We start from the raw sequence: 23,667 nt of genomic DNA on the forward strand, positions 1-23,667 counted from the left end.
CTCACAATGATATTGGTGAAAGTTGAGTTTCATACATTTGTGTCCTAAGTAAATGATTTTGGATTATATTTTTTTCGATTTATATTTTTAGCTTACTGATATAATCGTGGAACTTGTAACGTCGGTAAGATCTGACACAAATGCATTTCGATAGAGAGTCAGTAATTAAGTATTTTTAAATGAAAAGATAACAAAGTGACTTAGCAAATGGTCGCGGTTCTAACGGGATCAAAAATATTGTTCTCACATACGACGTGAAACAGATAACATATACTCCCCGTAATTAATTATCATTATTGTGTAAAGGTTATTGTTTATTTGGAGTGTTTTTATTGAAAATAAACACTCAAGCCTAGCAACACTATGCGAAAGTTTATGTTCCATTAAAGCTGCACTCTTACAGATTGAACGTTTTGACAACTGTTTTTTTTCTTTTTCTTGGAATGAGCCAAGTTGTGCAAAAATGCATGGAAACCAGTCATATAAGACTGCTGGCACAAATTTAGGTCGCAGATTGTTATAATTAAGTTCAAAAATTGATGTTTAGCATTTTTTTTAAACCGTTAGTAACGCTTTAAGCCATAAAATACTAATTTTCGAACGGAAATATGAAAATCTGCGATCTGATCTTTTGTCAGCAGTCTTATATCACTGGTTTGCAGATATTTACGCAAAATGATAAAAAAAGTTGTAAAAACGGAAAATCTGTGAGAGTGCAGCGTTACGACCTCCTAGTAATGATAAAGTAGATAATTGATTTTGGTTTTTACTGACAAGGTATGATCCTATGAAATTGAGGGTGTTTTCGCCCCTATCACTGAAATACATACGCGTAAAAATGGAGCATGTAGGTACTATTTTATTTTTTTTTTGAAATTAATATGGAATTTAAAAATTGAATAATTTGAGGGAAAAAATACTGCCATCCGATTGGTTTAAAAACGATCCAAAACTTTAGAACTTTTCTACAATATTTACCTTCTTTGCCACAACTACTCCTTTGTTGAGTCACTTATTAAAAATTGCCACGTCCTTCTAATAAATGTCCATAAATTACTATTAGTCAAAATAAAACTTCATTTTATTCAAATAAGTGCAATTCTAAGAGCATATGTTTTTTAAGTTCGAGATTGAATTCCTGATCATCCGTGTGAACATTTTGGACAGGGATACGGTTACCTAAACTGACGCCTGACTTGTCCTGCTTGTGGATTTATACCTCGAATGAAGAACACAGTACCTATGGCTCCCATCCATACGTCAACAAACAATAAGGAAGGTGATTAAACATTCTGTTTCGTTAAATTTAAGAATTCCAATCTATTTTCATTGGATTAAGTACTTTCTTTTATTTTACATTCATGTCCAACATTTATGTTTATCGACACAGAATCTGCATTAAAGTGACACTCTTATTCAAAATCAATACAAACACATATATAACAAGCATAAATTTTGACTGATAAACCTAACTACTTACTAAATTATGCATTTATGAAAAATATTAATAACTGATAACAAGATTGTAACCGTGTATTTAATAGCAATAAGCGCAAAAATATTAAATGATCGGTCAATGTTGAAAGATTTACTGTGGTCTATTATATAGTCTCATAAGGTAGAAATACCGTGTTTTATGACCATTTCTTTCAAATTAAACTCGGTATCCTTCATTAGAACAACTGTTTTTGACATTGATTCATCCTGTTTTGGAATAATAAAACAATATTATAAATTCTGGTAAATATTATTTGGGAGCGAGAGTGCATCTTTAATAATAGAAGGATAATTTCGCTTAATTTTCAATTTCTCCACAACGGTGGATTATGTCGTAATTGCTTTTACCAAGTAATACTATTTAAACGCTACATTTGCTTGTCGTTATTTATGAATATATTATAAGATATTACTTACCTTTTGTTTGAACTTGACCACCCTTGTTTCCCATTATAAGCCTGTATATATATAGCGACGAGATTTGACCAAACAGTTATTCGTATTTCACTATATAGTCCATAAAAATATCCCTTCTTTCTTTATAGTATCGGACTTTTCAAATCATTAAAAATTAATAACATTCGATGTTTCTTTTACTTACCTATTTTAGTTAAACACCCTTTAATTTTTTTGTGTTTTTTCAAATTCGGCAATTTCTGGCAATAATCGGAATCTTTAATAAAAAATACGAAATTTCCCGAATCCCAAAAACAACGAATAGTGGTTTGTTTTTTAAATCATTGGTTTTAAGATTAATATATTTTTAAAAATCAGTTTTGAACGTATGTATGAATAGTATTTTGTAAGAAGTTACGATATTGATATGCCGTTGTCTTTCATTTTGCTGTTACAAAACCATAAAAAATCGCTTATTGTTAGTTAGTCATAAGCTGCGTTTTAGTACATGTATAGTGATCGTCATTATTGTGTATTTAAGTGTAATTGACATGTTCTTTTTACAAGAAAAGATACTATAATATAATTTTAATAACTTTATTTCAGAAAATATGCTTTCGCAAATTATTGTATTAGTAGTTTTGTCATAAATATGGCATATGTGTAATGAGGTTGTTCCAAAAGAACATAATAAAAATCTTTATATCAAATTCAGAAGCTTTGTAAGGTAACTATAGTCGTCGTTATTATATATCCTAATATGTTAATGCCATTTAATGACAAGTTGTTTATACAAGAATATCCACCCTAATGATTATGACCAATCTGTGCTCATAGCACACCTTTCAACACGTTGCAATTTTCGTCACAATGCACCATGTATGATGCAAACGGAATACGCAAACTTCAGGAGACAAAATACAGTTTTCAATGGATTTGACCTTGGACCAATAACCAATTATTTCAATCACAGGCACATTACAAGAATTTTTGTTATTCGGAATCTTCTGCATATGTTATTCTTATTACATACATGGATATTATATTGGCAGCTGTGCGTACCAAGTATGTAGTTTTTCTGCAGATTGATTAAGACATTATTTTTACGGCATTTAGAAAAGGAAGAGCAAATAAAACAAAAGAGATTTTTCCAAATGTGGACTTTATAAGCCACAATCTTTAATTATAATATTTTTTTTTTAAACTGGTGAAATTTAATTCCATTTAGCCATATGCAATTGGCGCCAGATTTTTTTTTAACTTTGATTGATAAGATATTATTTCAAATAAAATTATGAATGGTAAAAGGTGACATTAAATTTAACCTTTTGTATTTTGCTCCAGTAAGAACTTTACTTTGATGGATATAAAGGTATTTTAGTATGTTCAAATACATAACGATTTAATAAGAATCAAGCGTTCAACGTTGTTTTGTGTGTACTTAAAATCCTCCAAATAATGCATCACCCAAACACAAAAATTGAAGTATAGTAAACAGGAAACCCCATGATAAATGGCCCCTGGTTGATCTCTATTCTGCATTTTTGAGCCACAAAATACATTGGCCATGTGGACCGGTTTTACCTTTGCTGAAAATTAAGTTGCACTTTGTTTCCAGTGTTGGGGCTATTAGGCTGTGGGCCGTTACACCTGCAGACTTTTAAAACCGTAAATCGAAATCATCATCGGCAGTTCGACATAACATTTTGTTACATTTAAATTAATGCGCGCAAGGGTGTATCAACTACAGCGTTGTTAGAACTGCGATGGTCAACAACCTAAATTACATTATCAGTCTTCTCTGGTCTGCTCTAATAGATACGGGGAGCTGCGTTTGTTGAAAGTAACGCTGTCATGAGTATTCATAATATGTTGCGCGTTAATACAGTGCGAATAAGCTGTGTGTTTGTATAATTTCACAGTTGAAATAAGTGTAATTATTTTAATATCTACGAGAAAGAAAATGCAATAAAAAGCAGAATATGCAATTAGTTTTAAAATGAACGCGTACTGAATCAAATAATTACATATGTTTTTACATTTTGGCCGCGGTCGGTGATCTATATACTATCTGTTAAAAATAGAATCTGGGTCATCGTATTTGAACAGGTTTATTTCCAGGAAATATAACCGAAAATCTCGGTAAAACCCGGAAAACATTTATCTTATTGAAGATGCAATAAAATGCTCAGTTTGCCGTAAGATATCGTACCAAAATGTTTTAAATGAAATTATAATATTTTATTTTATCCGATAATCTTTTTTTCTTGATTGCTATTCATATATCAATATACTAAGTTTGTATGTTTAAAATAGCCTTGCATCTGCGCTTACTTGACAGTTTTTTTTTATTAAGATTGTTCGTGTGTACTTACACAAAATAAATGGTAATGCGACAACGTGTGAAGATTTCTCAGTTTGTCTTGGTAATTTCAGCCAAGAGCCTTGAGCACGTTGCATTTTTTCAAACCATTGATATAAATTTGTTCATTTTGTCCACGAGTGGCATAGATTGAGTGCAATATTAAAGTATATCAAAACTACAGGCTAAATAGAATGGGGTGATTTGATCCAGAAAGATCCTGACATTGTAGAAAGATACCTTAAACATAAACTTCATTAACATGTCCAATACATTTAGTTGGATGCATTTGGTTTAAGCGGGCATACCCTGGTTGTGAATTCAACGACTCAGTCATGTTTGGAGAATAGAGCGTATTTTTTTTAAATGCCTCAATGCTTCATTCGTGGCAGTGCATTGTTTGTGAAACTAGAAAGTCCAGTTAAGGCTTCATATGCAATTGCAATTGCGTATTACTCCATACTTTTTAAATAAGTATTTCAAGTACTTCATGGTTTTGATTTAATTGAGTTTCAGCATGAAACCTTAAAGAATTTGCAAAAAATTCATAAGCATGCATATTTATGTTAATTTGTTTTACAATTGCATGACTATACTCACAAAACGTAGAAGTCAAAAAGCCTTTAAACGCTTTAACTGCTTTGATAAGATATGGTTATTCAACTGAGACAGGAAAAAAATGAGAATAATAATAATAATAATAATAATAATAATAATAATAATAATAATAATAATAATAATAATAATAATACTGTAATGATAATAATAATAGTACAAATGAGAACTTGACGGACTGTAACGGCTTCAATAAATAATTATCAAAATATTATAAATGATCAATGGAGACCATTTTACAAACTTCAGCGCTAATATTTATAGAAAATTAGACAGAAAGTTCAATACGAATCCTAGACGCTTTCCGTATACCATGAGAAATTAACTTCTTGTATCGGCAATAAAACTTCGGGGTGAAATGATGCGACAGTCATCGTTTATTAGACCGTGAATACATCACTGACATGTTCATACAGCTCAATATGCTATTTTTCTTTTATTTTACATTAATTATCCAATTTTAATAATTATAGATGTCCCTTTGTAATATATTGTATTTTTACGATTGAGTATCTATCGCTTTAAACCGTACCGCTTTTAACAGAGAAAGCTAGATCCCGATTTTAAAGTTTGTATCATGAAGTATTTTTATTACCGGATAATAAACCAACCCTCTTTTGTCATTCGGTACTCTTTTGTTTTGTATCGAAATAGCCGAGGAGTTCCGAATGTTTTGTTTTTGTTTTTGGAAATGCATGCCTGGGTTACCTGCCCTAACCATTTCACTACCGGTACTCTTGTTGTATAGAGTACGCTGGGAACCAGACAAATTAACTTCCAGCCTTAACAGCATTCGGAGCTCCTCGGCCATTTTTTCAAAAACAACAAGTTGTTTTTGAAAAAAATGGCCGAGGAGTTCCGAATGCCTTAACAGTAGCCGGTGGAGGTTATATGGGAGACGTTTTCTCATTATTCAATGAATGAGGGGATTCAAAAATGGATAATGTCGTAAAATGACTTATTTGCTACATAATGGTTTAAAGCTGTCTATGGGTATAAGAAAACTATATGGGAAGCAGTTTTAATATATATTGGCCGTGATTACTGTGATATGATTACTATACTGAAACGAAGAATTGACTATATGGGAGTCAGTTTTGGTAAAAAAAGAAAATCCTTACTATACGGGATCCAGTTTTGGTAACTCAACGAATATATAATCATATAACATAAGACAGTTGATTAAAAGGATTCAGTGTTTGTTAAATGCAATTTATGGGTATACAATTGCTATATGGGATCAAATTTTGGCATCTTAACTGTAGGCTAGGCATTGAAAACACGTTACAATAAACAGCTGAATCAGCTGACTATATGGGAGTCAGTTTTGGTTAACTGCAATTTATGGGTATTCAATTACTATAAGGGAGTCAGTTTTGGTTAACTGCAATTGATGGTTATACAATTACTATATGGGAGTCAGTTTTGGTTAAGTGCAATTTATGGGTATAAAATTACTATATGGGAGTCAGTTTTGGTTAAGTGCAATTTATGGGTATACAATTACTATATGGGATTCAGTTTTTGTTAAATGCAATTTATGGGTATACAATTACTATATGGGATTCAGTTTTTGTTAAATGCAACTTATGGGTATACAATTACTATATGGGATCCAGTTTTTGTTAAATGCAACTTATGGGTATACAATTACTATATGGGATTCAGTTTTTGTTAAATGCAATTTATGGGTATACAATTACTATATGGGAGTCAGTTTTTGTTAAATGCAATTTATGGGTATACAATTACTATATGGGATTCAGTTTTTGTTAAATGCAATTTATGGGTATACAATTACTATATGGGAGTCAGTTTTGGTGAAATGCAATTTATGGGTATACAATTACTATATGGGAGTCAGTTTTGGTTTAGTGCAATTTATGGGTATACAATTACTATATGGGATTCAGTTTTTGTTAAATGCAATTTATGGGTATACAATTACTATATGGGAGTCAGTTTTGGTTAAGTGCAATTTATGGGTATACAATTACTATATGGGAGTCAGTTTTGGTTAAGTGCAATTTATGGGTATACAATTACTATATGGGAGTCAGTTTTGGTTAAGTGCAATTTATGGGTATACAATTACTATATGGGATTCAGTTTTTGTTAAATGCAATTTATGGGTATACAATTACTATATGGGATCCAGTTGTGGCTTCTCTACTGTAGGCTAGGCATTGAAAACACGTTACAATGAACAGCTGAATCAGCTGACTATATGGGAGTCAGTTTTGGTTAACTGCAATTTACAGTTAAACAATTACTTTATGGGAGTCAGTTTTGATTAAATGCAATTTATGGGTCTTCAATTACTATATGGGAGTCAGTTTTGGTTAAATGCAATTTACAGGTATACAATTACTATATGGGAGTCAGTTTTGGTTAACTGCAATGTATGGGTATACAATTACTATATGGGAGTCAGTTTTGGTTAAATGCAATTTATGGGTATACAATTACTATATGGGATCCAGTTTTGGCATCTCTACTGTAGGCTAGGCAATGAACGCACATTGAAATGAACAGTTGACGCAACTGACTGTAAGGGATTCAGTTTTGGTTAATTGCATTTTTGCAACATAAATGTATGGGTATTAAACTACTAGATGGATCCAGGCTTGATATCCTTAGGCAGTGAAAACATATTGAAATACACAGTTGACTTAACTGACTAAAAGGGATTCAGTTTTGGTTAATTGCATTGTATGTGTGTAGCATTACTTTATATGGGATCCAGTTTTGATATCTCTAAACCGTGAGCATTATAATGAAACGAACAGTTGACTGTAAGGGATCCCGTTTTGGTAAAAACACATTTTCCTCTGTATATGGGATCCAGTTTTGAAAACACAACAAACGCATATTCATTTTAAATTGGACAGTAGACTTAAAAGGATCATGTTTTGGTTAAATGCAATTGCATTTCATGAGTAAAGCATCAATGCTATATGGGATCCAGTTTTGATATCTCTAGGCATTGAATGCATATTGAAATGAACAGTTGACTTCCGACTGACTAAATGGGATTCAGTTTCGGTTCATTGCATTTTGTAGATATATCATTATAGCTGTTCATTGTAACGTGCTTTCAATGCCTAGCCTACAGTAGAGATGCAAAAAACTGGATCACATATAGTAATTGTATACCCATAAATTGCATTTAACCAAAACTGAATCCCTAATCAACTGTCTGGTGTAATATGACTTTATAACATTTGTTGAGTTATCAAAACTGAATCCCATATAGTTTTGTTGACTATACGGGGGTCAGTTGAAAGTCATTTTCATTTTTTTTTTATATAAAAACTTTAGCCTTATTGAAGTGTGCGATTGACTAAAATGGATCCAGTTTCGGTTTATCGCCTTATCTGCCAAAATATATAATTGGATACAGTTTGGATAACTATAACCTTTGTTATCAAATGAAGGCATTTAGTTTAAAGTAAGAGCATATCTAATAATTATAACTCCACAACAGCCATATAATATTAACTATAGCAGTCCTATCGGAAAGTGATTGCAAATACCGGGTACCGGTAACCGTGCTTTTGCACCGCCCTTCAGAACGATTTACGTTAACCAAAATCGAATCCTCTAAATATTCGATTTCGTTTCCCATATAACACTTGCCACAGTAGCCTCCCTTTTAAAAAAAATGCCATACTACGTTGGTGTTTTCGGTTTCAGTTTAAGTGTTTAAATGCTTAATTTGTACCTTTAGCGCCTTGAAACAGATAAAAGCGTCGTGTGTAAGAGATTTTAATGATGGAGGATATATATCGAGGTAATTTAATGAATTCACTTTGCTACAAGTAACTCGAGGTATGTTTGATCAATATGCAGTGTAAGATTCAATCTTAGATTGCCGCCCTCATTTGCCAATGTCACACAGAACTTGTTCAGTTTACATGCACCAGTCAATTGTTACCATGGTTCCCACAGATTCGGGGGTATACCATGGAAAGCGGCGGAAGAGGGCCATGTTATTACCTTCTATGTGGCCCTGCAGTGCCAAGTGAATGCTGTGGTTTTGTTTTCGCACCGAAAAGAGCGGGAAATGGGATTAAATTAGGATGTCCCCGAGGTGCGGGGGCATTTGGCGGGAATTTATTAAACAGCTGTTTGTTTTAGTAGGGCAGAGATTTTACTTGGGATTGGCTGGACCTAAAGTCAAAGTAACTGCTATTCCCCCGGACCTGGGGGTTACAATTGAATGGTGCCTTAGAAGCTTAATTGTATTGTCTAAACAGCTACCTTCGCTACAGTACTGTGTCAATATAGAACACAAAGGCCTATGCTGGGTCGAATCTAAACTCAGAGCAAAATGACAAATTTTATCAATTAAGATTATTCAGGCCTTTCTTCTGCCCTTTTTTTTTTTAAAAAGACCCCTGATTTTTTTTGGAAATTTTTTTCTTGTGAAATAAGCCATTTGAGAAAAATTAATCGCTTTACACAAAAAATCAGAAGTTTTACATGTTTAAGACTAAGCATTTCTGTCTCCTGCCAATGAGAAAATTATTAAAATAAAATTGACTCATATTTCAATAATTTCCTCATATTATGAGTTTTTCCCCCTTTCAAAAGACCTGAACAGGCTGATAAAATATTCCATGTGAGTATTAATTAAGATACATATCTATTGCAATAAATCATGACAGTTAGTATTGCATACAGATCTCTGAATGTGATGAAAAGCAACATTCCCTTAATACCATTCTATAACCTCCTATCCTATAGAAAACAACAAAATCAATACTTTTCAATGGTATTATTTTGGAAGTCTCAGTGAAGCAATTTGGGAAACCGATTAACACATACAGCATGAACTTGCAACATGAGCAAAGTATGTTTTAATAACATCATGCCTGACAAAAATGGAGCTTATAGTCGGGAGTCCATCAGAGGAAAATGTGACGAGCCATGGCATCGGAGAGTAGAATGTGGCATGCGTGCTATATCATCTGAAACTGCCCCATGCCACTCGAGATTTTGCCCTATATGCTCAGAATTAGGTCAAAGGTCAACTGAGTGCACTTTATATACATGGTAATTGAAAAAACACCATATCTTTGTCAATTTTAGGTTTACAATAACCCACATGGTATCAAAATGGAGCTTAGGATTTGGCCTTCATTTACCACTTACTAAATTTTATATACCTTATTTGTATACTTATGAATATTAATGAGAATGTCTGAAAAAAGGGGGTTTTTTTAAGAAAATAATAATTTATGGACACTAGTTTGGCAATATCTTCGTTATTTATGTTATTTATATAGCCAGACTTTACCAAAATAAGGATGAGATATTCCTCTATCAGAAAACATATACTTTTTAATATTTTGATGTATCGTTTACATGCACAATTACTGCTTAAAGTGGGTGGGGTAACTTGACACCAACATCTTGAAAAATCCAAATGTTATAAAATTAAAAATTCAGATGTTGTTTTCTATTAAATATGGTTTATGTTTATAATGTGTATTAATAACCAGTATTTGTACATTGATCAATAACAATTAAATAGGTCAAAGGTCATTCAAGTGCAATAATAAGTAAATTTAAGTCATTTATTAAAGTATGCATGTATTAATGCAAAGACATACATAAAACACTAGCAGTCATAACTATTATGTTTTGCACTGTTAACCAAACTAAGTTAACAATGTTTAGTGTGTTATTAATGATTTTTCTACACAGAAATGCCCTTATCGCCACATTTGTAATGACTGTTAAAATCACAGTAGAAGATGAATCGTTTGCTTAATTGTTTCGAGCAAAATCTGTATTTGCTGAAATGATTTCAATACACTTAAAGCAGGTCTATGTTAACATATTTTTCATCAGACACTTTCCTTATCGGCAAATCTTGATTGTGTTAAAATGAACATGTTAACATTTTACAATTTTCTACGAAGGCTTTTGTAAGAATGATCCACAAGTTAAACTCAAATGAAAACTATGAATATATTGGCATTACAAATTATTTGTTTTCTTATTTATTGAAACCATTTAAGGATATAGAGCGTTTGCTCGAGCAATCATTTATGTCCTACAACAGGGGTGTAGAAATGGGCCGGGAGCCGGTAAAATAACCCGGTTACTTTAGCATCTCCACCCGGCTAATTTCCCCGCATCAACAAAAATAAAATCTGTTATTTTTTGTCATGGCTGTTCTGTTTACATCCGTTTAAAATCTTGATTGTTGGTATTGTTTATTTTGCTTTCCGCGCGTTCCGACTACAATACAGCATTAGCTCGATATGTGACGTCATTAGTCGCATCCCCCTCTGGGATGTTTTTCAAGTATTAGGTTTGGGTTTCCCAGTGTTCCGAATACAATAACATTAGCTCGATACATGACCTTATTAGTCGCATCCCCTCTGCGGATGTTTTGAAATTAATGATTTGCGAAGCAATGGAGGGTGAAATAAATATTTTTTCCCCAGACACAATAAAGCGTAGTAAGTATGCAACATGAACGTGTCTGGCCTTCTGTTAGTCCTATTACCATTTACGCAACAGTAAATTTTATATACGCATGTTAAACTTAACCAGGTGTAAACAAAATGAACAAGCTTGCGGTGATGTCACTGCTAAAAATAATCCATTATTTTGATGAATTTTACATGTACGTTGGGTGAAATTTAGTACGCTTTAAATGTCACAAAGTGTCCAGATATTTCTTTTGGTTATTAAAATGGAATAAGTTAGCTGCAGGTGAAATATCTAGAACCACAGAAAATGAAGTTAGATGTTTAATTTTCAGAGGTTTATAGTGATTCAGTGGCTGAAAGTATATAATTGGTAGAGAAGAAATTACAAATATTATTAGGAGGGAATAGCTAGCAAATGTCAAGGCATGTGGTCTGGAATGTTATAATATTATCCTGAATCTGAATTTGACAGTAGTTTGGTTCATTAGTTAGCCCTGACTGGTGGGTGGGGGGGCTAGTACTCAGTTTCAGTATCATATTATAGTACATTTATGTTAAGGTTCCCTGTTACAAAATAAACATGCACCAGAAGACTAGAATGTTTGGTTAAAAAGGCTTAAATTCATCCCACAAGGGGCGTTGCCTCTTGACCCTAACAGGGGGAGGACACCCAGACCCCCCGCCTACTTTTAGGATATTCCCTGCTACTTGAATTAATTTCTACACCCCTGCTACAATGTTTTCAATGTTATCCAATGTTGAGGCATTAATAGACGGCGCTTCTGTGTGAGAAAGCTCTATAAAATATTACTGGTACAATCTTAATGCGTCTGATATGACGCGGCATAGGATTAAACATGTAGCCACTAACATTCCCTTTTTTCATCAGATACTTTCATTGTTGGTAAGTCTGAACATAGCTCGTCGAGGAAATGTTTAGTGTTTAACCATTTACTCATCAAGCTATGCTTAGACCTATCTGTGATGAAAAACTCTAATAAAAATACTAACAGTTAGGCAACTGAAACTTCATTTCTTGTTTACTGTAATTAAATCATTTTAAGAAATGAAGCGTTTGCTCGCAACTAGCAAATGCTTCATATCATACAATGTTGTCAATACATGTAGTCTCAAATATAATGGCACTTTACAGTACTTATTTGGAAGAAATACCTATTAGATATTACTGTTAGCATATTAATGCATCTTTACTGAGATGCGGCCATTAGTTCAATACTCATCCACACTCATTATTCTTTATCAGATGATTTCCTTGTTGGTAAATCTAAACATAGCTTGCCGAGGATAGTATGAACAGTTAATGTATTGCCCACAATCTATGTAAAGAGTATCCACTAGGAAAACTTGATAAAAATCAAGGCAAAATATAATTTCCTTGTTTAATTGCATTGCAATCACTGTTGGATTGAGCATTTGCTTGTCAAGAGCAGTTGATTCATTCCCTACAATGCTGTCAATAGGCGTTGACTACAATTGCCTATGTGTAGGACATGTGTAAATTCAAATGCATATGCAGAGTTTTCCAACTTCTTACTTAAAGGTGCATAGTTAATAGACTCAAGTGTCAATTGGATTAGCGCAATTGATGCCATCACACCCACATGCTGGTGTACATTTCAATGACGCTTTAAAGCATTTGCAGCGGATAGATTTGCACTTGGTTTTACACCCACAACTTGTCAGTTCAATACAAGCATCAGGTACTGTTGGTAATCGTTTCCAGACAACTTCTAATCCATCAGGACCATCTTGCCATGCCTTAGTATCTACAGGCCTGATCTCTGTATCAACAATTGGTACATCAGCTGTGATCCAAATTGCTGCTTGATAATTTGCTCTTGCAATGTGCAATTCAAGAGCATCAGTTGTTGGTGGGAGCATTTATTGCCATGGCAACGTTCACAGTTGCAGATTTTTCCATCCTCACTAATACACTTGTGTGTACCAAACAGCATAACAAAGGCAAATAATTCTTGATAACACATAGATGTTGTTTTATTTGCTAATTTCCGTGTTTGACCTCGAAAGTACATTGACCTTGACCTTATTTGACTTTAAAAGTTGGCCTCACAAAAGCTATTTGTTCATAGAACTGATATATATTTTTAATAAAAAAACATATTTTATTAAATAAAACAGATATAAGATATGCAAAACATAAGTCATTGAATCAGCAAACCTGGGCAATGTTTTGTGCTTTGTTGGTAACCATAGTAACCGACATCATTCTAGTGCCCAATTTTGCTGAAACCAAAGATTATACAATGGGCTGTTTTGTATTACCTTTAAACACCAATATAAAGATGCATAAAGCTAAATAAAAAGAAAACATATTATGTATACTAAAATTTTCGAGTATGTTTCGCTTGTTGACCTTTAAATGACCTTAACCCTACCTTTTGGAAACATTGTTGGAGAATTTACTAGAAAGCTATATATACAATGATAATATAGAACAAAATATAAGTTGATAAATATAAGCGTTTTAAAGTTAAACGACATCGAGTAAGACAGGTAGAGTTTCAATAAATTTTGCACTTACTTGACCCTTGACCTAGTTTCTCACCTTCACATTCGATTTTGTCAGTGGCATTGTGTGGAGTCACACACAGCTGATATTGGGCAATACGATTATGGAATTGAATCAGTTTTACTCTATGATGCCATGGGCCGTCAAAAATGAGCGACTTTTCCGCTTATGGTCTCCCGACGTAACACATTGACTTGAATTGACTTATTATTGCACTTGAATGACCTTTGACCTATATAATTGTTATTGATCCATGTACAAATACTGGTAATTAATACACATTATATACATAAACCATATGTAAAAGAAAACAACATCGGATTTTTTAATTTTACAACATTTGGATTTTTCAAGATTTTGGTGTCAAGTTACCCCACCCACTTTAAGCAGTAATTGTGCATGTAAATGATGCATCAAAATATTAAAAAGTATATATTTACTGATAGAGGAATATCTCATCCTTATTTTGGTAAAGTCTGGCTGTATAAATAACATAAATAACGAAGATATTGCAAAACTATTGTCCATAAATTATTATATTTTTTAAAAAATCACCCTTTTTTGGACATTCTCATTAATATTCATGAGTATACAAATTAGGTATATAAAATTTAGTAAGTGGTAAATAAAGGCCAAAGCCTAAGCTTCATTTTGATACCAGTTGGGTTATTGTAAACCTAAAACTGACAAAGATATGATGTTTTTTCAATTACCATGTACATAAAGTGCACTCAGTTGACCTTTGACCTAATTCTGAGCATATAGGGCCAAATCTCGGATGGCATGGGGCAGTTTCAGATTACTAACATATCAAAGTTAAGATATAGCATGCATGCCAAATTCTACTCTCCGATGCCATGGACCGTCAAAAATAAGCGACTTTTCCCCTTATGGACTCCCGACTATTACAGACGTGATCGACTGGCCGAGGAAAAACTGAGATAAAACCCTCCTTCTGGGGAAAACTCAGAAACCTCTGCCTGTTTGTCATCCAGATTTACAGGATTTGTCTCGTACCACTAGATGTCGGGCCTCACCACCAAGCTCCCTAACAATTAGGTATAAAATGCATATCATTTATATGATTCATGTCACATACTAAATCAGAATATACTTATAATTTTTGTATGGGAGTAAAGTAACAATTTACATGACGCTGCCTGTCAGTCAAACTAGCGTTCAGATTAGGCAGGGCTTATCAGTATAAATTATAATTGATAACAAGGGACTGTTTAGTAGACTAATTTAATTCTCAAAATGTCTTAAGGCCTAAAAAAAATATGGTTTGTTTCTGGTTACATGCCCAAAAAATATTGGGTCGGTTGGTAGGTTTTTTTTTTGTTTTTTTTTCTGGCAGTCAACTTCAACATCTTTTCTGCCATGTAACTCATCGAAAAGGTATTTTATAGGTTGTCCTTGTTCTACACAATTGTTTGAATCCCAATGCACAATGAGTGCAAGGGTATACATTTACTGCAATCAGGCATGTTAATTTCGTTGCCATTCCGGTCTACTCAAGGGGCATTTTGTTGTCAGGAAAAAAGAACTAATGCACCGGTTGGTGCTGGAAAAATATCTAGTTGTGGAATTTAGCAAATGGCATAAATTTCGGACTATTTTTTTCCGGATACCGGATTTTTTTTGGCAAGTGATTTTTTTTTTGCAATAAAATATTTTGAGTCGGTGGCAAATAAATTGAGTCGGTCGGGTAACCAGAAACAAACCTATTTTTTGTTTAGGCCTAATGTAAACGTACATAAAATACGTATATTTCTGTTTTAATAGCCTTTATATAAGAAATATCATTATGAGAATTAGTGTACAATATTGATGATATCTTGCGATTTAGTTTGATTTTGAAATTTGTCTCCTTATTGTGCAAAAAGTTTAAAACCGAAGCATATACATTTGCTTTTAAGTTTGTTTGACATATTAGTGAAAAAGACACCTCAATTTATGTGAATTACATTTTTTATTAAATTAAATTAAATATCTGATATATAGCTTAAGGTCACAAAAAGTATATACGTAAGAATGAAACAAAATCATATTTTTAAATGACGCAAATCAAAGTAAAAACCTTTGCATTTATAATGACTATGGTCGTTTCAAAATTTCTATGCTGATTGTTAGAACAGTTTTGCATTTCATTTAATACGGAAATGTATTCATTGAGGGAAACAATAAGGTAGTTATATCAATACTGATAATAATGCATTGCACTTGTATAAAACAGGTGATTCTGAATCGAGCAAGGAAGAAAAACAGCGAAATCCATTGAGTTTTGACAATGGATCTATACAAACATCTTTTTTGTTGATTTTCGGATAGGAAATTAATACATGTTTTGTTTCCCTTTATTTGAGTTTTAAAATAGAGACTGTTATTGTACTGTAACAAAACTCCGATGTTATTTAGAAATAAACTATTTCAAAGTCTAGACATATTTCTACCTGAATAATACATTGCATACAATTAATAATAATGAACTTATTTAATGTAATACTTGCTTTTATTGCTATGTTTTACCATGTTCCATGCATTTTTTATCTGATTGTCATTGATAACTTTTGTATTATTATCGTCTGCTTCTGTGTATTTGTCGGAGGTCCCTAATTAAGAGGTCATGTGACACTAGGTGTAGCCTTATCGCTATCGGCGTGGTGTCAATTTTTATTGGCCCTTAAGCTTCAATGTATAAAATGTTGACATTTTGGCGCGAAAATTAACACACACAACTCTGTCGTCGTCTGCACTTACACTGCATAATACCTATTTTGGCAGTATGATTAATTTATCAGCTGCTCTTCTAAAAGCCAGTTTAAAAGATTTCATAAGCCAGACATACTGTTCCTTCTGTTTGCTTTATATAAACACCGACATTTGGCAATACCTTAAACCATAATAACCATAACGTATTTTCAGAAAATCTAAAAATAGTAACAACCGTCAAGTGTTTGTCTACATCGTATCTTTCATTGTTTTTGACTGAAAATGCAAGGGATTTAGAAATTCTGCCAGTTGGACCCAAATCTACCTCGCTGACATTAGCAGAGGTGCACATGTCTGACTGTTAAAACACACCATAGAGTGCGAAAATGGTTTTTCCCTTTCTAAATAAAGACATTCTACTGACTGGTTTAAACATTGATCGAAAGGCTATACGAAATGCGCGCGAAATTCGGTTAACAGTCCACGTTGTCCCGAACTGCTCGGCCATCTTCGGCAAGCTTTACAATGAGTGTTTACCGGTGATAATCGACTTCTTGACATCATGTTTTACGCAAGTTTAATCGTAATAAAGGTGTTATGCTCAATTAACTGACGTGATATTCACTTTCTTCTAGTAGTCCGACGGACTATTGACTTAAAATGTCTTGTAGTCCGACCAAAAATCTGGTAGTCTCAGACTACCGTTGGTGTCGAACCCTGTATACAGTGCCGTAGCTTCACCGAGGCAGCTGCCTCTGTGTTTTTTAGGGCCTATAACAATTTCTATAGCTCTTAAAATAACTTTTTTCAACTTACTTCAATTGCCTCAATGTACACAATCCATCGATCAAAGATACTTCAGAATGCAGGATATCGCTTCTTGCCAAAAAAAAATCCTGGGGGGGGGCATGCCCTCAGATCCTTCTAGACAAATTTGCATAGGTGTTTTTTTAAGTCTGGCTTAACGGCACTGATATATTCATTTTATTCCCAGGTACACAGATTCATACCAATGTAAAATATATTCATTAACATCGTTCAATAAACAAACAAAAGCTACACATTCACAGTCATCGAAATTAGACTTTTGGATTAACAAGCCTGAATTCTTATACTATTGCTTGGCATCAAATTTTTAGCTCAACTATTCAAAGAATAGGTGGGCTATACTACTAGCCCCATCGTCAGCGTCGGCGTCTGGTTAAAGTTTTAGGGCAAGTTGGGATTTTCACATAAGTCCAATACCCTACATTCAATTGACTTAATGCTTCACACAGTTGTTCAGGGCCATCACATGATGAGGTTAGATAACTCCATATTATTCTTTACACAGATTATGGCCCCTGATTGACTATGGAACTTAGGTTAAAGTTTTAGGGCAAGTTGGAATATTTATTAATAACTTCTATATCCTTTGTTTAATTGACTTAATACTTAACACAGTTGTTCAGGACCATCACACAATGAGGTTACATAACTCCATATTATCCTAAATACAAGTTATGGCCCCTGATTGACTTAGGTTAAAGTTTTAGGGCAGGTGAAAGTTTTAGGGCAAGTTGGGATTTTCACTTAAAACTCCAATACCATTCATTCAATTGACTTGAGACTTCACACATATGTTCAGAGCCATCACATGATGAGGTTAGATAACTCCATATTATTCTTTACACAGATTATGGCCCCTGATTGACTATGGAACTTAGGTTAAAGTTTCAGGGTTTGAATTTAGGCTCGCATACTCACAAAATGCGAGCGACATTTGGAAATTGCGAGTGACTTTTATTCAAGCTCGCAAAATTCTGCGAGTGGCTTTTTCTAGACCACAAAATGTTAAAAGGAAAGTAGAATAAACATGAACCTAATTCCGCTATGTAGTCAAGTGTAAACAGCCTATAAGTGGCATGTTTACACTACCGGTATAAAGAAGACAGTACGGAGTCACGCTCTAGTAGGTTTTCAAAAATAGAACAAATACGGAAAAGGCTGAGTTTTATCTTGAATCTTTCTGGGATGCTCCGAGGCGTGCATAATACAAAGTAAATTTATACGAATGACGTAATCACCTAGCTCAATCATTGGCTAAATTTAGCGCTTTTGCGCACTATATGTAAACCCAATCATCCTGTCAAAATGAATAGACAAGTCCAGGGAAATTGCCTCCCAAACTCCTCATTTTGAGAAAAGGGCTTATCAGTCCATGAAATTGAACCAGTCAATAAATCACCACTTAGCATGTCATCCTGCTGGGCTATTTACTGTGTGTATTCCCAGATGTTTCTTGTACTGACCAATTTCAGTATGTTAGCATTGACTTTTCATGAATGAAGTGCATGTATAATCAAAGCACTGATGGTGCTGAACGAATTGAGCGATAATGCCTTTTATGTGATAATAAGAAAAAAAACATATGAATGATAGCATGGCACTCGCTCGCTCACTCTCAGGCCTGCCCGTCAATCCATCCAACTTGCCGACACACCCACCCATCCACTCATTCACTCACCACTCAAAACCGACTCACAACCAAACCCACCCCCAATACTTATTCTTAAAACGGGCATCATAGCAAAAGGTTATAATCAGATTCAACTAAACTTTTATACTAGTGTTTTATTCTATAATGCCTATCAACTACAATTTTAAGAGAATGTGAACACAATTGTATTATATATAAAATACTATTTCCATTCAGATCACAGCTTTAAAAAGAGAGTATAACAAATTATTTACAAATGTACATATTTAAACCAATTATCCATAACAGCACTATATGGAAATAAGAGTCTTTAGAATGTTCAGAAGTATATGATTTGCAAGCGCAAGGCTAGATAGTGTTTGAACTTACACACAAAAACATACATGTACAGAGGAAAATGACCCAGTATACCAAGAAGTTGTAGTATGAACACCAATATATGTCTGCAAAATTATTAGAGTTATATATTAATGAATATGATAAAGGATAAATGTTCTTCCATCTTACATACAATGCTACTTGGTATATTTATCTTGATTCACTAGAACAGTGCAGGCAGAAGGGAGAAACCCGCACTGAATGACTTATGGATTGTACACCTGAATGTCCTTTCCTGTAGTATCTTATTTATAGAATTATTATGCAATACAGTTACAATTAGCTCAACACCAGACCTTCAAGTAGCTTTTCAGTTTATGGGAGTTTTCCCATTCATATCTGTGTGTATACATGTGTTTTACTGTTAATATACGCAAAATATTACATACTTGTACATGAACTTATTTTGTAAATCAAACATTATTTCAGGTATGTTTCAGAGAATGATTTTCATTGAAATTTGGTACTTTCGAGTATGTTTTTTTTCAACTCCACATGAACTTAGTTAAATTTTTGTGGTCTATTACAAAAGTCTTGAGCCTAAAAACGTCATTGAAAAGGAGGTACATGCAGTCGGTCCCTCCGTCCCGTTTTTGTCGATTCTATATCTTTCTCATTCATGTCCTGATGTTTTGGCAGAAAAGACCGCCATAGCATGAGGATGTGTTGCGCTCAAGATCCGTGTCCCTAACTTTAAGATCAAGGTCACAGCAACCTTTTAAACTATGTATGTGTCCGTCAGTCTGTCTCGTTTTTGTCAAGTTTAATTTTGATGGTCAGATTTGAAAAACAAAATGTTTGGCAGAAGTGACCAGCATAGTATGAGGAAGTGTCGCCATTAAAACCCTACCTATCTTTTCCAAGGTCACAGCAACCGTCTGAACTTAGTATGCTTTGCTATAAAAGCCGTACTGATATGGTGTATTAGGCACTGGGAATGCTTAATGACGGCTGCACATGAGCTTGTTTGGGTTTAAATGGGCATTATGGTTGCCAAAATGTGGTCAATGTAGCACTGATTAGGCTTAACAAGAGCAAAGCTACACATGCGTTTGTTTGGCTCTGAATGTGCTTTATTGCAGGCATAATGAAAATAATAGAGCACTGGACTAGCTTACGTTTAGACCCTCTGAAGTTTGTTTATCTATGAATATTCTTGACTGTATCCACAAAAGGAATCGTCAGACCCTGGACGGATTCGTGTAGAAGCCTTATGTAGTTAAGAATACCAATTGTTGTGCTGCATTGTTGTTTGCTTGACACATGATAGACTTAAATGTAGCTGCATTTGTGATTATTTTGAACTGAGTTGGATGTAAAAGAGCCTTACTGTGGTATGTTTGACACTAGATAAACTTCATTGCAGCAAAATTTAGATTTACAGGGTACTTCAGTGACTTGATTTCTTTACACTAAATTGTCTCAAGTACTAGTATTACAAAACTGTTGTCAATTGTGCACTTCATATATAGAGCTTTATAGAGCCCCTTTATTATTTGTTTGGCACAAATTGTTTATTGGACACACAATGGACTTAAGAACAGTCTGTCTGTGGTGACTGTATGGCAGATATGGGTTGATTGTAGCCATAACGAGGATGAATGAGCCCTGGCTTGACTTTTTTAGAGCCCCTCTGGGGCTTGTTTGATCATGAGTCGGCTTGTCTGTGACCACAATAAGGATGCCGCGGGCCACTGGAGACCTTTTTTGTCTACAATACACAATTTGAAATTGTATCATAATGGGGTTTGAGGAATTTAGTGGACTTATAGAAACACGTTTTTGCTTTCTAAATACTGCTTCGACCTGGGGAATGATGTTTATTGGGTTGTTTGGTACAAGAATATTAACACATTAGGTTGGAAAAACACAAAATGGACCTAAAAGGTCATACTTCTGGCTGGATGGGCTTACATGAGACTCATAAAAACATTTCATATGTAGGTTGTTAAGCACTCGATGCGCTTAAGTAGGGACACTGTATGGTTGACTTGACTTTTAATATGGGAAAAGAGATGAAATATATTTATTAGCTGTTTTGTGATTGTATTTATGTTATGACTTCAAACAAACCGAATATTTCATCAAAACAGCGCTGTCGATATTGGTATCATATTTGCATTTTCACATTCAAATGATTTTGACCTTCATTTTGAAATGCGTAGTATTGTATGTCCGTATGAAGTACATTATGAAACAGTTATGTCATCTAATCATTACGATCTATTGCGTTTTTATGCCAAGTATGCAAATTTGCACCTGTGGTAATTTTTGGACGCGTTTATATGGTAATAGATAACATTGACTTTTTTAATAAAATGCAATTAGTTTGTGTTGAAAAGACATAATGATGAAGCTAATTTTATTCACGTAAGATATCAATATCAATATTTATTACGTAACTCTTATTCACTAAGCGATATTATGTTGCAGTAAATTAAGTGAAATTTTAGTAATCCATGTTTATAGCATATGAGTCTCAAATAAAGTACAAATAGATAAATGATTTAAAAAAAATAAAAAAATATTGAAAACATTTAAACTGCACATATTCACGATTTGTTTTCATTCTTAAAATAATAAGAATCAAGAATGTGTTAGTATCAGCTGAAATAACAGTGTGAGAGCTTTTCATGATAATTTAATGTATTTGAAATTTTAGTAATCCATGTTTATAGCATATGAGTCTCAAATAAAGTACAAATAGATAAATGAACTTATAAAAAAAGAATAAATTTTGAAAAAAACCCAACTCTGGCCTTGAAATGATCATTCCATGTGCCTTGAAGTGTTCAATGTTGTATGTAAATTTAATTGTCTTATTATTTTAAAGAAATGCAATAAAATTATTTCTTCCACTTAAATATTTAAAGTATACTAAATCTGTTCTGAAATGTTCTGAATGACAAAAACAAGTGAAAATACTATGTACAGCTCGCTTCTCAGAAACATGTGTTAGAAATGTAATACCAGCTGGGCTGTCAGTATTTATAACTCTGGGGCTTGCTTTAGATCATTATCACAGTGGTGTTTATAAACACTGACCCTGGGTAACCTTTATCAAAATGATAAGTTTGGAGGGCAAAAACTCTGGACTGAGACTTCGTTGATCGATATATTTCATGGTCCAAAGTATCCACGCTACATTTACTGTTGCTTTTTTATTTTAAATTTATTATTTAATTGTTTTTAATACTTAAAGACTTAATGAAATCTGTAGCGTGCTTGTTGAATGGGTATTAAATTACCCGATGGCGAGGGTAAATATACATTTAGTGAACAATGTCAAATTATTGGACAGCTTTGTTATCAAAAAGCTGCCAGCATCAGACGAGTCTTTCCATACCCCCCAAATAGAATAAGCCATCAACAAGTTCTAGTAGTCGAGTCACTCAAGATTGATACTTTTTAATATTCATAATATGTCTTGGGTGTTAATTCCTACTATAATTATACAATATTATAAAGGAATAAAGCAAATGATAAAATTGCAAGTTGATTTGTCATTTTGCGAGTTGCCTCAAAATGCACTCGCAAAATTTTCCGAGTGCTCCTCAAAGTTAAATTCGAACCCTGAGTTTTAGGGCAGGTTGGGATATTGTTTGATAACTTGATAGGTTTGATACCCTTCATTCAATTGACTTAATACTTCACACAATCTTTCAGGACCATCTCCCAATTAGGTTACATAACTCCATATCCTAATACAAGTTATGGCCCCTGATTGACTTAGGTTAAAGTTTTATGCAAGTAAAAGTTAAGGGCAAGTCGGGATTTTAATAAAAAAACTTCTATACCGATCATTAAATGCACTTAATAAAATCCAAAATTATTTACGACCATCTTACCACAAGAAACATAACTCCGTTTTAAGCCTAAATACAAATTATGGCCCTTGAATTTAAATTATTTTTTTTCCTTTGAAAGGCATATTTGGAAATCATATTTGGATGACTTGCGTCATTGTTTGGGCGGGCCGGTGGGAGGGCAGCATCAAAGTCACCTTATGTATCGAATAATTTTAGTTAGGTTTGACATAAAGAGACCAAACTTGGTATTATTACATCATTATTGTATTCTAAGTCAAAGCAGCGTAGTCGAGCGCGCTGTCTTACGACAGCTCTTGTTGAACAAGCCCTACTATATAAAATTCAGAATTTGAGCAAGCCCGAAAGACATTTTACCAGTGCAGGGCTTGTTGGCTTGTGTAGATTTCGACCACTGCATT

At 33.7% G+C, this 23,667-nt stretch overlaps 1 protein-coding gene across 4 annotated transcripts in view; it reads left to right on the top strand.

The window, feature by feature from the left end:
* The window catches only part of LOC128220090 (fatty-acid amide hydrolase 1-like), a 48,648-nt gene continuing 24,981 nt past the window's right edge, over window positions 1-23,667 (top strand). The window contains exons 1-2 of one of the 4 annotated variants that reach the window (XM_052928453.1): window positions 1-124; window positions 1,124-1,279. In XM_052928453.1, the coding sequence (XP_052784413.1) occupies window positions 1,225-1,279 (55 nt within the window). In that variant the 5' untranslated portion in view covers window positions 1-124; window positions 1,124-1,224. Of the gene's footprint in view, window positions 125-1,123; window positions 1,280-8,484; window positions 8,664-11,213; window positions 11,347-23,667 lie in introns of those variants that run through there. The other 3 variants (XM_052928530.1, XM_052928609.1, XM_052928380.1) reach the window with 3 other exon arrangements.

This window comes from Mya arenaria, chromosome 1 (assembly GCF_026914265.1).
Source record: "Mya arenaria isolate MELC-2E11 chromosome 1, ASM2691426v1".
In the NCBI taxonomy this organism is placed as follows: domain Eukaryota; kingdom Metazoa; phylum Mollusca; class Bivalvia; order Myida; family Myidae; genus Mya; species Mya arenaria.